Below are 22000 nucleotides of genomic sequence, written 5' to 3' on the forward strand. Positions count from 1 at the left end.
AAAATGTATAAATACTGTAATTCCTTATAGACACAAGAAGTTGATCAGAACTAACAGTATCACAGTTATGATGAAATATTCAAATAACCACTGTTATTTTAAGTATTTTTTTCTCGCTCTCTTTACATCCATTGCTGTGTTATTTTGTAGGTCGCATGTCTTGTATGTTGCCATTTCCCCTTGTTTCATGCTTTATTTTACATTTTGCACAGATTATTGTTTCATGATGGGTTTGTATGTCTGTTCCTTATTTAAAAACTATGTAAAAACTATAAAAAAAATAAAATACACACAAACACACACATATATACATATATTTATATAGTCACGTCACGTGGGAAAAATGATTTGTCGAAAAATTATATCATCATATTAGTTTTATTGTATTTTTATTTAACATTTGCCTTTTAAAAAAATTACCAAACCTTAACATGTTTCCCATTTTGATCGGCATACTGTATGTAATATTAGAACTCTGTCACTCTTAGTTCAAAAGCAGGTTTATCACTTGGTCTGAAACTTGGTTGCTGTTGAAAACTCTTTTGAAGGATGCGGCCCGTGACGTCAGGAGGGCTCAGGCGCTCTGGCTCACAATTGGTCCAGGGATGCTGCGCGAGAGCTCCGACAGCGAGCAGCCGCCGCCGCGCGCTGGCCAACACTCCCGCATCTCCACAACAAAATCCCCTCTTTTTCACTTCAAAACAAACCGACCGACACCGACAACCGCCATACACTTCCTCCAAACACCGGCGACGCCGCGCGGAAGTCGGCAGAAGGGGAGCAGGAGCACGGCGGTGTTTTGAGAGCGTGATACTTGATTTGTTTATCTTTTCGTAGTTTGTCCGCGCGAGGCAATGGTCGCGAGGATCTGTTTGGAGAGGGCGCTGCGCGTGTGCGTGAGGGCTCGTTAAAACACACAGACGTCTCAAGTGTCGCTCGCGCGCTAATGAATAGTCTTGACTGAATGGATTTTTATATTTAGAGCTTTAATACGCCTCTTCTCCCTACGTGAAATAGTGGACAGCGACGCAGAAACGGACGGGCGCCCGCAGCATGGCATTTTTATGACATTTAAAGCTCCAAGAAGCATTCGGGCAGCTCGCAGAGGAGACGCTGACCGGTTTTTATGAGCTTTTTTACGGTTGTCTGTGTGCTAACGCGGTGTAAACTCCAGCCGGTGTCAAAATGATGGCTGGCGGGGCAGTTCAGCAGAACGGGATCTTCTCGACTCCTCAGCACCTCTCACAGTCTCCGCAAATGGACCCGGATCTCTCCGATTCCAGAAAGAGACCCCTGGAAACACCGACCGAGGCGAGCAGCACCAAGCGCTCAAACACCGGAGGTAAGCTCGATAGTTGGCGTGTGTTTGGGCAGCGCTCGGGCCTGCTGCTGCTCCAAATAAGTCATGTCAACCGAACCACGCGAGTCTGCTTGCTCTGTGACACCGCGGGGGTCCAGGGGAGAGTTTTAGAGCGAACTATTTTCCTGTTTATTCTTTCGGTTTCAGTGTAAAGCACACGTGAAATGAAATGCTTTATCGACGCTATAGATAATTAATGCTACAATTAAAACGGGTTGCATCTGTCCCGCCTGACCCCATATGACCCGGTGGGGTGGTGTGCAATGTCATGGCGGTGGTGGTAGTTGTCGCCCCTGTGGGACTGATGCTAAATTGAGCAGAAAATGAATGAAAGCGAGAAAGCGCACATGCTGCTGTAGTTTAATCCCTATTCATATGTAATAAGAGACTGCGGTGGAAACAAAAGATTAAATTCCCCTCTATAGCGTCATGTGGAGCTCCTAATGCATATCCAAAAAGAGCATCAGGGTCCATTTTACTTTGGATAAAAGTTTCTTTTAGGTGATCCTGATTAATGTTAATGAGTTGGCCCAAGCTCTATCAGGCAATTAATTTTGGGAGCTTCTCCTATAGGCGTTACGTGCACTGTTTCTTGATAGATTTTGTGGCATTTTGAGTCATTGCGCTTTAAATGATAGCCGGCAATGCCACGTGATCAATAAATATATATTATAGAGCTGGTTTTACTTAATATAGCGAAAAGAAAGTCTCAATAATGTTCATAGCCTACGAGGTGTTACGTGAGTTTAACTCACGGGATGACGGTTCCCGCTGTGGAGACCGGGTGCAGCAGCTGTCCAGTGAGTGTTTTGACACCCGCAGTACAGTGTAGGAGCACAGACCGCGCGCGGCTTTTCTAGATTAGCACGACTGACTTTTTTCTGCGTTAAGAGACAATGAAGTGAATCGTGTATGTTTGTGAGGATTTACCAGTTGAATTCATAAATACAGTAAAACACTTTTTAACGATTAATTTAGGGCGATTAAATACGGTAAACAAACGTTAGTAAAAATTGCTAATTATTTCTATCCATTTGTATGGATAATGTATATTGATATATCCTTTTTACTTTATTTACTCACAGTATGGTTATTAAAATACAATGATACAGTTTACTTTTTTTATCATTTAAAAGTTATCAATGTGTTAATAATTATCCACTTCTTCAATAATTATTCTGTACTATCCCTTTAATTCCTCTGCAGACTACATAGTCAGACCTTCATTGTATTAAAACAAAGAAGTTAAAGGGGAGCTAGCTGAAGGCCTGTTATGTGCTGTTAAACACAACTATGTAAAACTTGAATTAGTCACGTAAAACCAGTTACAACCTGCAGTGTAAGTTCATTTTAGAAATAATTATTTAGAATTTTACTACACTAATGCAGAGCATCAAGCTGGATTTCTGAAAACGTGTTAAGAATGAGGTAAAAGTGACCAAAACCATTGACCGAATAATGGGAAAGACTGTTAATATGATTAACAGTTTGACTTGTATATTTGACGGCTTTTGTCAAAACCTCTGGTTAAACACAGTTTAGAGATCAGTCATTTATTTAGTCAGTAAGTTAGTTATCTCTTTGTTCATTGGCAATGCAGACCATCGTTCATTCTGTCCACCTTTCTGGCTTTGTTAATTAAAACATAATCCTATCAATGGACGTACCCTTCCCCCTTATGTGACCTTTGACCTGAGTATAGCGACGAAGAGGACGGTCGGTGATTGAGATCCTCTTTATGCCCTCCCTTTTGTAAACAGCCATTGATTGCTGATGCTAATTTCTCCAGTGCGCACATACACACACAGTTACTTTGTGTGTGGCCTCTTACCAGTCGCAATTGAAATGCCATGTTAATGTTGCTAATGGAGGTTTTGGCAGAGCTATTTATGTTGGTGTGTTATTGTGTGGTTCGGTATTAGATCAAAAGGTGCGAGCGAGAGAGTGAGAGCGAGTGAGAGAAGGACACAGGTGCCCTTGCAGTGTGTGGTGACGTGAGTTGACTGTGAATTGGGCAGGTGGTGGAGAAAGGAGGGGCTAGAGAGAGAGAGGGCTCATGTATTCTAGAATGTCCAGTGGATGTGTTGAACGTGATCGGTTTGCCTGAACAGAAGCGTCTACACTTCTGCATGCTGCATTTGAGACACCCAGCAGAGCGCGTCGATATAGCTAGTATGGATATATAGAGAATTTATCAAGCTCAGCTGAAAAAGCTACTATGCAAATGAAGTATGACCCTGGGACCGAGCTCATACGCCCTCCCCCTGCCGCGTATGCGTGCACCCGCACGCCTGCGCTGGTTGGGTATAGCGTATCTGGATTTATAGGCAGTAATTTAGTTGGCCGGCCCCTTGGCGCTCTGCGGCAGATCCTTTCTGCCATTTTCAAAAATCTCCCTCTCTCTCTATCTCGCTGTGTTTCCAACATGGCCGTCTAAGGAGCCCACCGCCTCCCCGCTTTCGCTCTATACCTCCTCTCCGCTCACGCAAGGTCACTCCCTCGCACTTTCTTTTACTCTTTCTCTTTCATTTCCTCTTTCTCTCCTTCCGCAGCCTCCCTCCATCCTACCTTTTCATATTTCACCCAAACATGAACGAGGCGCTACGTCTTTTATAGTGCTGCGTCAAAGTGGCAAGAGGGGGGGTGCCGAGAAAGAAAGCCTTGGTGTGTATGTGTGCGCGCTCGCGTGTGTGTGTGTGACGCTGGGGAGGGGTGCGGGGTGATTGGACACGCTAGGTGCCTCTCTGTAGAATGCAGCACAGGGCTGGAGCTCTCGCTGAATATGGATGAGAAGGAAAGCAGAGGGTGATGCAGTAAGAAGATTCCCCCCGTCAGTCCGCCTCTGCCTGAACAATACCAAGCCTCTCTGCTTCAAACACTCACTCACACACACGCGCACACACATACACACGCCACACGGCAATTGCATTGCCATCACACACAATCAGAGAAAGAGAGAGAGGGAAATTGAGGGAGAGAGAGCTAGAGAGAGAGACGGGGGCTGACTGCGGGTATGGAGGGGAGGATGCGCTGACGTTGTCCCCCACTCGGATACGAACCTGGGGAAAAAGGTTGACTGGCCACATTCCTTGACGGCAACAGAGCTCCTATGATCAGCCTGCAGTCAGGCATCGCTCACCGGTCAAGCCGCTCGGCGTCCATGGCTATCTGAACCCCACCTCCGGCACGCTACAGCAGAATGGGTAAGAGATTCTGTCCCCTTTTGTTGACTTGTTGAATGCATGTGTGGATGAGTTGAGCCTTTCGTTTAGCGTCCTTCATTCTTTCGGCTTTTCTTCTTCTGTCCTCCGTTGGTGTCTCTTCATTCATTCTTTGGGAAGGAGAGGTTCGCTTGTCCTTGCACTGTGCCTAGGACAGGCCCTCCTTTTCACATGCAGAGTGTGTGTGTATGTGTGTGTGTGTTGCTTGGGGGTGGAGGGTTTTAACAATGCAATCCCTCTTGACCCACTCCCTCTGTGTGTTTGCATGACACCCTGTTCACACTCTATGGTCTGTGTGTAATCATAGGTTTGAGTCCGTAACCATCTGACTGCGTTAGCGGCTGTGTAAGTATGGCTCACTGGCAAACAGCAGCAACAGATTGTATTATTTACTCAGACACTCACTGCTGAAAACCTGTTACACCAGCTTTCCTTACATCATCGCCGCAAGCAGGAGCAACACGGGTGAGGAGCGCTCCCAAAGCAATTGCCATTCTCAAATCTCTGCTGCTTGAGAATGTGATCTAGGTTTTCCTTTTAACAACAGGTAAGCATCAGCAGAGCGTCCAATTGGCTCTTTGCGCCTTTGAAATGTCACCTCCAAGTCGTCGTGGAAACAATTGTGAGGTGGCTGTGATAAAGAGATGAAGTTTTCAATCTTTGGCGGCCAAGGTCAAATGGTCCCCACGCCGCCACTGCCGCTCACTGCCGGAGGTTAGCTATTCTGCAATGGACTGGTACGATGTACTTCAGTGATTGCGAGAGCACTGATTGCCCTTTCTCCATCCTTTCCGTTTGTATAAACACGCTCACTATTTCCTTATTTTCCCTCCGGCTGTGCTCTGCAAAAACCTCCATCATGGATTCCTGAGCATGTGTCCACTGCGTCCTGTCCTCTTCCTCTGTTTACTGCAAACTGCCCTCATTAAATGGTCCCTATAACAGTGTCTGCATTCATTCCATTCACACTTGCACCCTCCCATTTAACAGACCGGTCATTGATAAGATCGGGATCTGCCCAGCTGTGTGTGTGTGTATGTGTGTGTTTGCTCGGCTGCATTGTGGACTGGAATCCTATCATTACCTGTCAGTCGTGTGTGTGTGGCAGAGAGCATTGAGTCGGGTGAGGCAATGATGTAATGCGTATCCCACTGCGCACCTGGAGCGCTGCAGAGGACAGGTACAGATTGAACCGCTCTGCACGGATCCATCCAGATCTCAGTCGTGTCCAATAACACCTCTCAAGGGCCCTTTGAAGGGAGCTAGTGTCCTTGTGTGAGCGTTTGTGTGTGACGTCGTCACAAAAAGTATTTGTCGGATGCTACGTGCTTTATTGAGAACCCCTGAGGTCGGTCAGTCCCAGCGCAGAGAATAATAAATCTCTCACCCTCTGACATTTGCACATATTCATTTAACAAATGATTTTCTATAGAGTGACTGAGCACAGAGCAAAGCCAGTCAGTCAGGGTGAAACAGAGAGAAAAGAGAGGGATGAACAAAAGAATAGCAATGCTGCAGATAACAGCTTTTAGATCTATATAACAGAGACAGGAATGCAGTTGTATTTCCTACATTTCTATAGGATTGTGTGCAAATGTAAGTGATTGGGTCGCTCCGTGTTTTTCTCGAATTGTCTTTTCAATTTAAATTCTGCTCGGGTATCTTTCTAACTGTGCACTGCACGTTCAGCTGCGCTTAAGCGACTTATAGTGTGTGTGAGCTTGCTTCTTTCTTTCTTTTCTTTCTTGTTTTTCATCTTGCTTTTAGACTAGATAATGTATTACAACTGAAGCTAATGTTTGCTTTGATCCTGCTGCCATCTACTAACTGGCCCTCCCACTCTTGGCTTGATTATATATGCCTGGGCTGATAATTACATTTCTCTGGATCATCCAGATTCCCAGATTTTCGGCTATTAATTGGATTGTGGGCATGGGCTGATTGATCAAGTATCGACCATATTGGCTCTACCAATTGCAAAACTGTTTGCTGCATTTCTAGAAGAAAACGCACACGTCATTCCCATTTCGAATGATTCACAACAGCATTAGCGTACAGGTGATGTACACCTCATGTAGTGGGCTTTGGTCTGATTTGGAATGTATCAAGCATACCCATAGGAGAGTCAATCAGAGTTGCTTAGAGACCATAATATTTTCACCCTCTCACTGCCACCCCTCCCCTTTTCTCGTCTCCTCATCTGTCCTCTCCTAGTAGCTGCTTTCCTCTACCACACTCTGGAATAGTCTTTTCCTTTTAGCAGAATATTCCTTTGTTCATTCCTAACAAATCTTTCTCATCCTGGCTTCTTCAAAATATCTTCTCAACCTTTGCATGTTTTTGATTTACTATTAGCATGTTTGCTCTTATCCTGCGGTCTCTCCCTCTCCTCTCTGCAGTGGTAAAGGGTCAGCTGCTGGAGATTGGGGGCATTGTGTCTGCAAAACCCATCTTATCTCTCGGATTTTCTAGAGTCTCTGAAAGACACTGATATAATGCACAAATACGCAATGTACTTTTGTTCATGCTTTCATTTAGTCACTAAAACACTAATGAAACTGACGTGAAATCCCATCCCCATTTGTTTTAGCAGAGCCACATTTAGAGGGATTTGATCTAGCATTCAACATGACCTGAGCGCTATGATGTTACTGTCATGTCGTGATGGAATCTATTAGTATGTTTAGCCCAAAGGTTTTTGATGACTACCGTCTTAAAAATCTTTTCTGACGTGTTGTAAATCACATTTGGGTGCTTCCTTTACTTCAGGAATGGACTGTGGGCCATATGTTGTGTTTAGGATATGTAATATTATGATGGGAAAGGGAAGCCTCGCACCCCCCCGGGAACCTCTGAGTGACTTATGTGCTGTTGGCTGGGTTCTTCAGGACAAATCTGAGGATTTAGCATCCATATGCTCCTGCGTGAACAGCCTTCCAGGCAATTACCCACAAGCCCACAGCCTCAGTATAGTGAAGCACTACAGACTGCCTACACACCACCCGTCACACACTCTCACTTAAACCTCTACTTCTGACTGTGACACAGAACCTCCATACCGAGGAACTGAGAGGTTTGTCGGCTGGCCAACCCTTTGTGTGTGTGTGTGTGTGTGTGTGTGTGTGTGTGTGTGTGTGTGTGAGAGAGAGAGAGAGAGAGAGAGAGATGGCAAAGAAGATAGTGAAGGACACAAAACGCAGAGATAGTTTGGTTAAATTTAGACCTCTACCAACCCAAAGCAGGTCACTTTATCTCTGCATGGGGAAAAAGTGGGACAGAGGCAGAATCAGTATAGGAACTCATCAGGGAGAGAAAGAGAGTGTGAAAAAGTGAAGAAAGAAATACAGAGACATGGAAAAGCAGAAGTAGCGAACAAAGGACGACCATACATGTTTAGTTTTATGTTGTTTAAAAAGGAGTAGCCATAGTGAGGCAATGATGCTGCACTAGGCATGGGCCGGTGTAAGATTCTGGCGGTATGATAACCTTGGATAAAAATATAACGGTTTCATGGTATTGAACACAATATATATTTTTATCATTATTATTTTAAGCAACATTTCAAATATTTTGGAACAGTAAACATGTCAGGCTAAATAATTGACTTCTGAATAATTGACTTCTGCTGTCTTCATTTGGAAATCTTTTTTTTCCTTTGGATATAAAGTAAAATCACTGCACTGTTCAGCTCTATAGCATGCTGGATGTTGGTTTATAAGCGATTTGTTTTTCAGAAGTTAGCTGAATCGTGGCCCGACCGATAAATTTTGATGTGGAGATACTGTTGTCCTAAAAAACTAAATTAAAATAGTTGTAAAAACACATTCATATATATATATATATATATACACACCATAGAAACGGTTTAACAGAAAACGTTGGCGGTTTTAAAACCTTGACTTTTCCGAATCGGTTATTGTGCCATGCCTATGTGGTCTATGGTTGGCTATATAAATTTTTTAAAATGATGCAATCTTATTACAAAAATGTTTAACACATGTTTAGAATTTTCCTTATTACCACTATATAAAAGGTTATACCTCAGATCTTTCTATAACGTTCATTTTCATTCTTCCACAGTATTGAAAAAGAGCATATCACTTAATTAAATATGATAATGTCGAAAAGATTAGAATGATTTTTTTCCCTATTTAAGATTGTGTTTGTTTTTTGTTTGTATGTGTGCAGAGGAGGGTGAATATTTCCTGAAGGTGTTGATCCCCAGCTATGCCGCTGGTTCGATCATTGGTAAGGGGGGGCAAACCATCGTCCAGCTTCAAAAAGAGACTGGAGCTACCATCAAACTGTCCAAATCTAAAGACTTCTACCCAGGTATGGATCAAATCTTATTAAAAAGCTTTTTTTCTTCTTATCAGTAACTATTTCTCACTCTATAGGTTCATGCAGACAATTTTGAGGTTGTTCTGTGAAAACAAGTGGTTAAATGTGAGCTTTTATATATATATTTTTTGAAGGATAAAATAGTTTTATGTGGCTTTAATAATGATGGACAATGTTGGACAGCATTTTTGTTTATTTAAAATTAAATCCTTCTCTTTACTGTACCTTGACTATGAATTATTTGTGTGATTAGATCGGTGTTATGAATCCTCACAGTTAGATCATTTTATTTACTGTGCAACAGATGGTGGAGTTAATGGTGCCATGCATAACTCTCATTCAGACTAAACACTATTGAAAAGCTTTTTTTTTCTTCTTATCAGTAACTATTTCTCACTGTATAGGTTCATGCAGACAATTTTTGAGGTTATTCTGTGAAAACAAGTGATTAAATGTGAGCTTTTATATATTTTTTGGAGGATAAAATAGTTTTATGTGGATTTAAAAAATGTTTTGGTCACGCTGAAATGACTTAAGACTCTAGAAAATGAGTCTGTAAGTGTTCTGAATGTTCAGAGCTCTATGGTGGTATATTAATGCGTATAAGGCTGTTTACAGATGTTGGCCTGTTTGTGTCATTGACTATAGTACCTTTTCCACTATGTGTCATTAAGAAGCTGCTTTATGTTGTAGTTTGAAAACTGAAATGGGCAGAGAATGACAGTGGAAAATGTGCCCATAGGGAGAGGAAATATGTGAGAAAGAGAAAGTGTGTGTGTGTGTGTCGCAGCTGTGAAGCGTACAGCTGAATATTGTGAACGTAATTTGTGTGTGAATAGCTATGTTTTCATTCATTAAATACACCCGTTACAACTAAAACTATCCTGAGACAGCCTGTTCTGCTTTTCACTCTTCCACTAACACATTATCACTTGCGTTCTCACTCGTTTTTGCAGGTTTTATCACACAAGTTTACCTTTTAGCACCATTTTTAACAGATTTCAAACCGTTTTTTTCCCAATGCGCTCATCATAGCAGAGTATCTTACAACCAAGATTGTGCACCATTCTGAATTAAACTACTTTAAATTCCATTTCATATCTTAAATTAGAACTGAATTTGAAATTAAATACAAAGAATCTGAATTATAATTACTTTAAAAATCTGGGATAACTTACATTAGGTAGAAATGGATAGATGGTAGGGCTGGGCGATTTGGCCTAAAATCTAAATCACAATTAATTGAACATTTTGACTCGTTTACGATTAATGAACGATTATTTTATTTATTTATTTATTTTTTGTCTTTATAGTTCACTGACAGGTTTTGTACAATAAATATGCTCACATATTAAAAGTGAGAGATTTTGAAATGAAGGGTGCATTACTTGATTTTAAAATAATTGAAGGAAACGCACACTATCTACCATCTATGAATATTTATTAAACATCACAGCTGAACAACTGAAATGAAAACACACATTGCCTGAAACCAACAGCCACTTTTTCTTATAAAAAAGCGAAAATGAATAACTTGCGCTTTTGGAAACAAAATGTACTATTTTTCAGTGTTTTTCATATTAAAAGTAGAAAATAAGCAGTATCTCTTCTAAATAAAATAACGCTTGCATATTCTGTAAATAATATTTTAAACGGTGCATTTCTTGCATCTTCTGTAAACAAATATTTGAATGTAAATAATCATTTTAATGTAATGGATAATATGCCATCTCAAGGCATCTCTGACGCAGCTTCCAATCATCGTCAATGTAGAGCAAAGTAAGACTCAAGAATAGGACCATCGTCCTACTTGACCAGAGATCAGATGTGGCTGCATAAGTATAAAACAGAGCAGGGTCACATGACTCCACATTCGGACTGGGAAGTAATTGGAAAAAATTGATAGATTATAGATTCTGAATGTTGATTTTGATTCCTTTTCGATTAATCGCCCAGCCCCCATGGATGGATGGATGGATGGATGGATATAGTTAGTTAGTTAGTCCAATTCAACTCTATGTGCTGCATTGTTTCAGCAAATTGAAACCAATTTAAAGAGACACTAACATTAGTCCTCAAGTCCTCATTTACTCACCCTTCACTTGTTCAAAACCTTTATGAGTTTGCTTCTTCTGTTGAACACAAAGAATATATTTTTGAAAATGTTGGTAGCTGGCACACATTGACTTCCATAGTCCTTTTAAAATTTTAAGCTGAATCAAATTAACCCTATGAGTCCTTATATTATGTTAAACTGGCTTAAAACAGCTTGCTTAACTCATAAAATTAAGTTAGAACATGATTAATTAAGTTTAATAAGTTACAATGACCTAAAACATATGCTGTCCGTACTAATTAATCATATAATTATTTGCAATGTGCTAGCAACCAGCATTCTTCAAAATATCCTCTTTTTTTTGTCCAACATACAAAACAAACCCCATAAAGGTTTAAAACCACACGAGGAAAAATAAATCATGAGGTCATTTTAGGTGAACTATCGCTTTAATTGTCCTTCAGTTCAGAATTTTGCCAAACCATGAGTACAACAAGCAGTGCTGCTTTGGCACAAACAACAGCATATCCTCAATCATTTTAGTCTCTGATATAATAGCAGCTTCTCTTCCAGACCTCATTTATCTTATGAGACGTTGAAAGGGAAACATTTAAACTCTCTCTGGCTCGCAATAGAGCTATAAAAAGAATTCACCTACAGCTGAGCGCTTTTACTCCAGCCGGCATGTTTTACACACACACACACACACGCACACGCACGCACACGCACGCACACACACGCACACACACACACACACACACACGCACACACACGCACACACACGCACACACACACACCTTAGTCTGTCATAATCATTTCCTAAAACTCATTTAACCACAGAATCTTGCCACAAACCACACCTTCATGAGAGAACGACTACACACTACTAGAGCATGTTTTATTTGTATACCTCTTGAAGAGCAAATACTGAAACTGCGGGAGAATTTCTGACCAGCGTGAGTGTTTTTGAAGTTCAGACACAAACAAGTGATAGTCTAGTGGTAAAAAATAAAACATCACAGCTGAGGAACAAACACTTGGTCAAGTATGCATGTGTGCTAGAGTGCGCGCATACACACACACACACACACACACACTGATATATCTGCACTGTTGCCCGGAAACAAACACACACTACCAACAACCAACATGCCCCCGCTTCCCACATCTCCCTCCAAATGAAACAGAAGATGATCATGACAGTAAATTTAGGACACTGAATTATATTTTCCAGCACAAGACTTTGTGTATTCAGGGCAAGCTGACACAATATGGAAAGGATTGTGTAACTAACTCATTGTAGACTTTATTTGTCTGCTTGTGTTTAACTGGGTCCTGCTTGAACTCTTATAGTTATAACAGTATTCTAGACAGGTTGTGCACTTCAGCACAGTGAAAGGCCAGTGGATAGTTGACAGTGTGTGTATGTCTTGAACATTTGTGTGTGGGTCCCACAGGAGTAATGTATCTGGAGAAAGGTTCAGAATTTAATGCATTCAGAATGAATTACATCATGCAGGCAAAAGTTCATCTGCCTTTTTCCCCTGTGTTACAGCAACCTTCTCCATTCTTTCTGTTAGCTGCATGTTTACTAAAGGCAGAAATTGCTTCTTTGAAAATGCAAAATGTATTTTCATGACCTTAAGAAATATAGTAAGTTAAAACAATAGAGCATGGTGCTCGCAACTTCAAGGTCACTATTTAGGCTTTCAGGATATTCATGAACTGATAAAATGTATATGCCTTAAAGAGACAGTTGTCCCAAAACTGAAAATTCTGTTTGTTTGTTTTTATTTATCACTCACAAACCTGTTTGAGTTTCTTTCTTGTGTTGAACACAAAAGAGGATCATTTGTGAAATATTGCAATGAATGTTGTCAGCCTATTGACTTCCATAGTATTTGTTTTTCCGACTATGGTTACCAGTTTCAATCATTCGTCACAATATCTTCTTTAGTGTTTAACAGAAGACGAAAACTCAAAGATTTAAAACCACTTGAGGGTGCGTCTTCTTCATTTTGGGGTGAACTATCCTTTAAATGCAGCACAAATGTAAAAAAGCCAAATATACTAATGTAAATACTAAAATTGTGTCTGTCTATCTATCTATCTATCTATCTATCTATCTATCTATCTATCTATCTATCTATCTATCTATCTATCTATCTATCTATCTATCTATCTATCTATCTATCTATCTATCTATCTATCTATCTATCTATCTATCTATCTATCTATCTATCTATCTATCTATCTATCTATATGTATATATATATATATATATATATATATATATATGTATATATATATATATGTATATGTGTGTGTGTGTGTATGTGTGTATATATGTTTATGTTAAACTAAATAAATATGTATTTAATTTATGTTAATATTCATTTATGTTAATCTTGACTAGTTTGTTTTAGTGATGAATTGATTTATTGTGTGTTTATATAAAATGTATGTACAACACTTTTTTATCATTATATCTTTATAATTATTATATATTATTATATTTCATTATTATACCAATTTAAATATATTATTATTTTTTAAATGATAATATTATAATAATATAATAATATATAAAATATAATTTTAAATATAATACTTTTAAATTAAGCACTTTATAATAAGTGACAGTAAAGACATTTAATGTTGTAAAACATGTCTGAACTAAAGGATTTTTTTACTGAACTAATTACTGACAAATCTGAAATACATTTATCATCATTTTCATGAAATATATTAAACAGCAGTGCTATTTTTAACACTAAAGAGTAATTACAAATGTTACTTGAGCAACAAAACAACATATTTACATGGTTTATGAAGGATCTTGAGTTCTGAATATTATACCAAAATCCTTTGCCCTCTCATGAATTACATCCATGGGATTAAAATATATACAATTTTATTTAAAATCACATTTAAAAAAATTTAAATTATAATAATATTTTTCAAAATAACTGCTGCACTTAAATGCAGTAATGCAGCCTTGGTGAGCAGAAAAATATGTCATGTATAATTGTTTTTGGTAATAGTATTGTACACATTTCTACATATACTGCATATATTTGCTTATAATATAATTTTATATTTACACATATTGTCTAAATGCTAACATTGTGTCTTTATATGTGTGTTTGTTCAGGTACAACAGAGCGTGTTTGTTTGATTCAGGGTACAGTGGAAGCTCTGAATGGAGTACATAACTTCATCGCTGAAAAAGTTCGTGAGATGCCTCAGAGCAGTCAGAAGACCGAACCAGTCAGCATTCTCCAGCCACAGACTACCGTTAACCCTGACCGTATCAAACAGGTTCGTTTATGAGCTTGCTCAACTACTACACCACAAACCGAACTATAGGTTTCTAGCTATTAAATGTGAGGTGAACTGTTAAACATATCAGATCTGCAGATTTAAAATGAAACAGGCAATTGGTTATTTCCCTGAACCACAGCACAGTTCATAATATTTGTAATATTCTGGTAAGTTTGCTTATCAGATGACAACACAGACAGTGAGTGTATTTACATATGCAGTTATAATTGAGTTCTGCATTATCAAGCTACGCTGTTCATCTGTACAATTATTTCTTTATTGTCACTGAAATCAATTTCTGAAGTGCATGTAAATGTACTTAATGTCAGCTATCTGACAGTTATAAGCAACACTGAAGACAAGGCAAATAAACTAGCCCTAAGGAGGCAGAGGGCAAGGTAGACTAGTGGTTGTTCCCCAGGGAAAGAGTGGCTGAGAGGGGCAGCAAAGTGTGAGAGCAGCGGGTTATTTTTACCTGCTTGATCCTTGCAGAATGAGAAACAGAGAGGGAGTGAGAGAGAGAGAGAGAGAGAGAGAGAGAGAGAGAGAGAGCAGCTGCAATGTAAGACCGGGGATCAACAAATGGCTGATATAAGCACTGACTTAAGAGTCAGACCTTACTCAGTAACACACATACTATTTTACTCTCTGAACATATAAGCATACAGTTACATTCTGTAAATGTAGTTCTCTTTAAATATGCAGCAAACTTGTTTTACTGTGTAAGTAAAGGCAGAAGACAAAAACCTACATAACCACCACAGACACATTTGAGCTTATTGCAGAATCTATTTTTGGGGTTGTGTGCAGTCTCATACATGTTATTCTGTTCCTCAATCAAAATGACACTCCCCCTCCTCCACAGGCTAAACTGATCGTGCCCAACAGCACAGCAGGACTCATCATCGGTAAGGGTGGGGCAACAGTTAAGGCTGTGATGGAGCAGTCAGGAGCGTGGGTACAGCTTTCTCAGAAGCCTGAGGGCATCAATCTGCAGGAGCGCGTTGTGACAGTGAGCGGGGAGCCAGAGCAGAACCGCAAGGCCGTGGAGATCATTGTTCAGAAGATCCAGGAGGACCCACAGAGCAGCAGCTGTCTAAATATCAGTTACTCCAACATCACCGGCCCTGTGGCCAACTCCAACCCAACTGGATCCCCATTTGCCAATTCTACAGAGGTGTTGCCCAATGCCGCCGCAGCAGCTACAGCCTCCACACTACTTGGCCAAGCGGGTCTCGCAGGCATGGGTGGTTTTCCTGCAGCCATGTCAAGTCTTTCTGGTAATGATCTGCTTGCCATTACATCTGCCCTGAACACTCTGGCCAGTTACGGCTACAATACCAATACACTGGGTCTTGGCCTCAACCCGGCTGCTGCCTCTGGAGTGCTTGCTGCCGTTGCGGCTAGTGCCAATCCAGCAGCGGCTGCTGCCGCCAATTTGCTTGCTACATACGCCAGCGAGGCCTCTGGAGGGGGTGGTCACCCTGCTGCCCCTAGTTTAGGGGGCTTCTCACTGGGCTCTCTTGCAGCCGCCACAGGGGCATCTAATGGGTACCTGAATCCCTCATCCCCACTAGTGGCATCATCTCTGCTGGGTACAGAAAAGCTAGCAGAAGGTGGAAAGGAAGTGGTGGAGATTGCTGTGCCAGAGAACTTGGTCGGTGCCATCTTGGGAAAAGGTGGCAAGACTCTGGTGGAGTATCAGGAGCTGACAGGGGCGCGAATTCAAATCTCCAAAAAGGGAGAGTTCATTCCAGGCACGCGTAATCGCAAGGTGACCATTACAGGGTCACCGGCGGCGACACAGGCAGCCCAGTACCTTATCAGCCAGCGAATCACGTACGAGCAAGGCGTCCGTGCCACCAACCCTCAAAAAGTGGGCTAGTGATGGACAGGAGCGGGGAGGGGAATGAAGAAAGCGGAGGAAACCAGAGAGAATGAATAGATGACAAAATGAATGAAATCGAGGGAGAACGGGATGGGTTGGAGTGAGAAATATGTCCAAATATTTAAACACACAAAAAAAGAATGAACTGTGGATAGATAATCTGTTTGGGGAGAAATGTGATATTTTGTGACTGAAATTCTGCCGTATTTTTAAAGTTGTGTTACGTTGTGTAGGTCAGAGTATCTTGTCCTGGGGCACTCAGTGGAGAAGGAGCTCAAATCTCACTTCCTCTCTCTTGGCCAAGGCCTTTTGAATTCTGTGTTCTGATTTTGGCTTCCACTGCAAACTCTCATAGTTTAGTTCATACTGATCCACACACCCTGAGCAAGAAGACTGGAGTGTGAAGGTTTCCCTTTTAATATCAGCAACCGTAGTGTAGGTAAAAAATGAACAAGAAGATAACTTGTGAAACATTTCCATAAGTACTCTTGGTTTCCCCCTTTATTGTTTTCAACTGAGACATGATCAGAAAACACCCGCTAAAAACTTTCAATTTGCATTGCATTACTAATATCTCTCTGATTATTCTCCATTACAGCCAGTTCACAATCAAGTCTCTTTTAGATTTACTGAAACCTGTGATTCCAGGTTGACCTGAATGTATAAAGACTTCCTGATATTGTTGGGGTTTTTTATATATGTAAATAGAGTATCAAATTGAGATGCTGTCACGATAGATACCCAACCTTCAGCAACAGACCGACAGAGATAGACATCACAGGTCAAAGTTAAAATACTCAGCATTAGGAACTGGAATGTAACATACATACAAGTGCAGTTTAGTCACGGATCCCACTTTGGTGCTATAAGAAAACGCGTACGAAGAGATTTTGTTGTCATATCTACTGATTTTAGTATTTATGGGAGAGTTTCTCTGAGCCTTTATGAATTATCGGGGGGCATTTTGCGATTCTACTCACATGACTGAGAGCGAGTGAATAATCAAAAGATCCCACCAGAGCAGAGACACAACAGTAGGATATTAAAAGCTGTCCGTCTCACTGACTTTTAACTCTTACTACAGAAAACTTTTGGACACACTACCAAGGAATTGAAGTCCTTAGAATCCTGAACTTGAAAAATAATTGGACCTGTTTAGACAGATGTACCTCTTAACTCCTCCTCTTCCTCTGATTGGAGGAGTCAGGCAATGTCTGTGCCTGTTTCATTTGAAAGGAGCTCAGGTTGTCATACCTCATGTTTGCGAAGGAGGAGAAAGATTTCCTGTTTGTATGCAGTGCAGCAAAGTCTTGGGTGCATTACAGATGCCACCTCGTTCACGTCGCAGTTAATCCCTGTTTGCGTCAGGCAGGCAGCAGAGGTGCAGTTGAGGTAGTGAACGAGAGACTAAAATGACACAGCTTTTGTAACCTGTCTGAACTGATTTGAAGGCCGGAGGATGCTACTGTAACGACTGTCGACCTTCAGCCTTCTCCTGTACAGCGGCGTCACTGCGAGGCAAGTTCTTGCAGGCTAACTGATCGTAATTCTGCTTCCTTTAAAAAAACCAAACTGCAGGCCGTAGCGTCAGACGCACAGTTCTGTTTGCCCAATGTTTCTAAAGCATTGCCGGAGAGTTTTACTTGCCCTCCACCTTTTCCACTGATCAACAGGTCATCGGTTGCACAGAGCGGTGGTGATAGTTCCTCATTAGTTAATTCCACAGTTGTACACTGCATCAAAATGTTTGCTGCTAACAGCATTTTCGGTCTTGCCAGCAATTGGCTCTTGCATGGAGAGTGAGCAGGAGCTCCTGTACAGGGCGAGCAATCGTCTCTGAACCACACTGTGAATCCAGCGGCCTGACACCATCGCAACTATGGAATGTAATGTACATATTTCACACCATTGAGAGTGAGACACGGCGTGACGGAATAAAGCAATGAAAACCGAGCGAGCACAAGAACGCAAGCCACGAGACTCCGCAGTAGGAACGTCTACCTGTAGTTTACCTTGCTCTTTCGCAAATCCGGAGGTTGCCGAGGGTCAGATTCCCCCCACGGCAGCCAGGCCTGTCATTAATTAGCAGATCTCCATTTGAACCCTGGACTTCTAAATATAACAACACTGCACAGCCCAATCTACTGCTGACCTACATACACACTCTAAAAGACATTCATCATCTCCCTCCAACTACCAGCCCTCTAATCTACTCGCTAGAGGGGAAGCGGAAACGTAGAAAAAGGAGGGAAGGGAGAGAAAGGGAGAGACATGGAGAGAGAGAGAGGGCGAGAGAGTAACCTATTTATATCCATTGCATAATTGTGAGGAGTATTAACATTTCAACATCTCTCATGATTGCTGTTTAAATAACCTCCAAAGTTTAACATGCCATTCACTCAGTTAATGTACTCCCGAGCTATGTACTGTATTTCGGTACCACCCGTAAGATATCAGGTTCTCCACGTATAAATCGTTGCTCAATAATGGTTGGAGATCAATTTGTGTACCTGATTTCAGAAGCACAAGCACTTGGTGCAGCAATATGAGGGTAATATGATTACAGACAAGGGAGATTCATTTATACATTTGTAGAAAAGCGGTTGGAATTTGTTGACAGTCGTGGCATTAGGGTTAATTCTGTCTCTCACTCTCTACGTGTCCTCCCTCTGTCTTTGCACTACCTCTTTCTTCCGTCATGTCTTGCTCTCTCACTACTTTTCATGCTTTGTTGTCTCTCCTTTTCCCTTTCGCTTTCTTCCCCTCCAGGCTGCCGCCACGGATGTGTTGTTTGTGTGTGTGTGTTTTTCACAGAGGGTGTGTGTATCTCCACATGGGCCGATGGGTATTGAGCCCTGTCGTGCACACAGAACCTCTGGACTAATACGCCACATAGTCTAACATTAATACATGTGATCAGATTCTCGTGCTCTCTTCCTGATTGATTCAGTATTCTACCTTAAACTAGCTAGAAAAGGGAATCTGTGCTCTGAGAGAACGCGGAGGTGTGTAAACCCAGAGCAAAGAACTCTGGGTGGAAAAAAAACAAGGAAAAAAAACAACCTATGGGAGATGGATGCGATAGCCACCTCAAACTCAAACGATGACCATCGTTTGTGCTCTGTGTTCTCTCTCCTCTCTCTGAGAACTATAAGATCATCTCTGCATTTTTCCTTCATTTTTAAAAAAAATGAAACTGTGGAATCCGTCGCGTCTCATGTTCTTTGTGTATTTTGGTGTAGTTCCTCTAGTTTGTGGTCTAAATGCAGTCTTGCGCTGTTGGTTTCAGTGTGTGATTATCCGTTATACTCGTGTGGATGATGAAAGTGCCAATCAAGCCTGGTTAAGATTAGCTTTGCGATTTGTTTGTGCATTAGAGTTGCTCTCTTTGGAGTGCTGGTGTCCATATCTACGTCACTGATAATTTTAGATCGACTTAAAATGTAAAGAACTATTGGAAGCAATATTGTAGCATGTTGTCAAGTTTTGTGTTTTGTTATGTCTGTTGTATGAGCCTTTGGATTTACTACAAATTTTGAATGAATAGGTTTACATGTACTTTTTTGTAATACTGTAAGTTTAAAAAAATGAAAAAATGCTGCTATTTGATAAGTGAAATATACAGAAATATTTTAGTTGAGACAAAAAACGAAAAAAAAAAAGAGTCTGGTCTGTTGATTAGGATTGTGCTCGTTTTTCGACAGGGGTATAAACGAGGTGTATCAATATTAATGACATAGACGCAGTAATAATAGTCAACCTGTGCCAAACTAGACTTTCACAGCTTCTCAACATGTAGGTGTGTGATGAAACATTAGGTATCGATAACTTATTTAGAAGCATTGAACAAGTGCCAATCAATCAATATATTTTAGTTCCGACGAAAAGATAATCAGCGAAGGAACAAAAACGGCATAGCGCAATGTTAGCATTGTTTTGACCCCATAGCTGCATAGACAACGAGAATACTTGTTTTATGCATCCATATGGTTTTAATACACTCAGTAGAGGCATCCTGTGCATTCGTTTGACCTGTGGCTTCCGCACTGCTTTTAAGTCATATTGTCTCTGTAGGTCGGCATGGAGTAGGCATACACGTTATACGCATTCATAACACAGCCGTTTATCAAAGTGTGTTTTGTGGATTTAGGTGTTATCTTTTTGCACGTCTCTATTGCATGATATCCAAGTGAATTATTGAGGGGTGGGAAATCAAAACAGACAAACATTTCTAAAAAAAAAAATACTAAGAAGCGTCTTGTGTCGCTCCGGGACACACTTCTGCATGTGTCGCAGACGAAGCGCTCTTTCTTTCCTCCACTTCATTTGTGTTTCTCTGGTTTTGTGTTTTTCTCGGTCAGATGGGTGTGGTCTTTTAAAGGCCAGTATACATAGGCCTAAGAACTGCAGCGTAACCATGGGAACTGGAGTCAATCAGGAATTCATAAAAGCGAGCAGATTCCAGTTTACGATGGCAAATAGTGTGCATACGTACATGACAGACTCCATCTCTCGGCCTCTAATTTCAGGGGATAACACCCATGCATGGAAAACGTCATTTGAGTTCTGTTTTTTTTGGGCTACGGTCGTGTGTATCCATACATCAGTTTTAGACTTCTCTAGTTTCTCAGCTTGATTCTCCTAACCCCACATGTAATTTATGAATGTATTTACATTTGCATAAACTGAAACAAAATGTTATTTCAATGTTAAATGTCTTTTAGGTGTGATGTTTACGGCGGAGGTTGTAAAGTTCATGTAGCTCGATCATATCTGTCAGTGTTAGGAAGGCCCAGAGCCACATTAGCACCCAAATTCATTTCTCTCTCTCTTCCTGTCTGCTGATGCATCAAATGCACTTTACTGAGCATTAGGTCCCATCACAAACACACACAATGTAACCTTCTACTGGATGCAAAACTGAACCAAGCAACCTGTTTTTAACATGGAAAACTTTGACAGATATATTGTTGTTTTTTCCTGTTGTTGTGTTTTTATTCTTTTCCTCCTTTGGTGTTTGTAAATGAGTTGTACTTTTTTAAAAGTGTCTTTATTTTTGTATTTCTGTTCCGTTCGGGGAGGAGAGGTCAGAAGGAGAGTGTGTGTGTGAGATATCTGTCCTGCATTCCACCATCTCTCCTACTACATTCCCTTCAGTGTCTGTGTGTGTGAGTGAGTGTTTGTCTGTGTGTGAGTGAGCACGAGTGACAGCGTTTGCACGAATGTGTGCGTTTGTGAGTGTCTACATGTAGACACTCTTGTTACCATTGTAATTGCCAACTGTGTGAAGCTGAACTGCTTTGAAAGTGAAAGGTGTTATTTTTGATTTTCAAAACTGTACGTTTTGTTCAGTTTAGAGGAATGGAAAATAAATTGCAGAAACCTCTGAAAAGTTTGTGTTTTTTCGATTAATTGAAACAGATTCAACGATGTTTTCACAGATTCAATGATCTCTTTATCCATTTTAGTTATTATTATTAATACTCAAGTCTTCAATATTAAACAAGGAACAATTTATAGTAGGGATGCTCTGATCGATCAGCTAATAATCACATTTAATGACTCACAAATCGGTACTCAACAATTTGGGGTGCGTTTCCCAAACAACGACGTAACTCACAGCTGAACTATCATAGTGTACGATGCATTGTTTGGGAACTGAGAGATGTAGTGACAAGTGTTTCCCAAAACCTGTAGTTTCTCTGTCGCAGATCCATCATTTGAACCACATTATAACGTAAAATGACCATAATGATGCTTTGAACGGGGTGGAGTAACTTCATTATTGAAGAACCGCATAATTTCTTTGA

At 40.7% G+C, this 22000-nt stretch overlaps 1 protein-coding gene across 2 annotated transcripts; it reads left to right on the plus strand.

Moving 5' to 3' along the window:
- Window positions 1–624: 624 nt before the first annotated feature.
- On the plus strand, window positions 625–21582 carry nova1 (NOVA alternative splicing regulator 1). 2 transcript variants are annotated; one of them, XM_056458113.1, is made up of 4 exons: window positions 625–1342; window positions 8770–8913; window positions 14133–14299; window positions 15168–21582. In XM_056458113.1, exons 1-4 carry the CDS (start codon window positions 1186–1188, stop codon window positions 16185–16187), a joined length of 1488 nt encoding a protein of 495 aa, XP_056314088.1. In that variant the 5' UTR covers window positions 625–1185; the 3' UTR covers window positions 16188–21582. The 2 variants fall into 2 exon arrangements, with proteins under 2 accessions (XP_056314088.1, XP_056314089.1); XM_056458114.1 differs by lacking the exon at window positions 625–1342 and adding an exon at window positions 4074–4563.
- The last annotated feature ends 418 nt before the right edge of the window (window positions 21583–22000 follow it).

This window comes from Danio aesculapii, chromosome 5 (assembly GCF_903798145.1).
Source record: "Danio aesculapii chromosome 5, fDanAes4.1, whole genome shotgun sequence".
NCBI lineage: Eukaryota > Metazoa > Chordata > Actinopteri > Cypriniformes > Danionidae > Danio > Danio aesculapii.

Bases quoted from the DNA above. Each gene is read 5' to 3' on its own strand.
- nova1 (XM_056458113.1), top strand. From the start codon at position 1,186: ATGATGGCTGGCGGGGCAGTTCAGCAGAACGGGATCTTCTCGACTCCT. The intron at 8,914-14,132 runs GTATGGATCAAA...GTGTTTGTTCAG, and splicing joins ATCTAAAGACTTCTACCCAG to GTACAACAGAGCGTGTTTGT. The intron at 14,300-15,167 runs GTTCGTTTATGA...CCTCCTCCACAG, and splicing joins ACCCTGACCGTATCAAACAG to GCTAAACTGATCGTGCCCAA.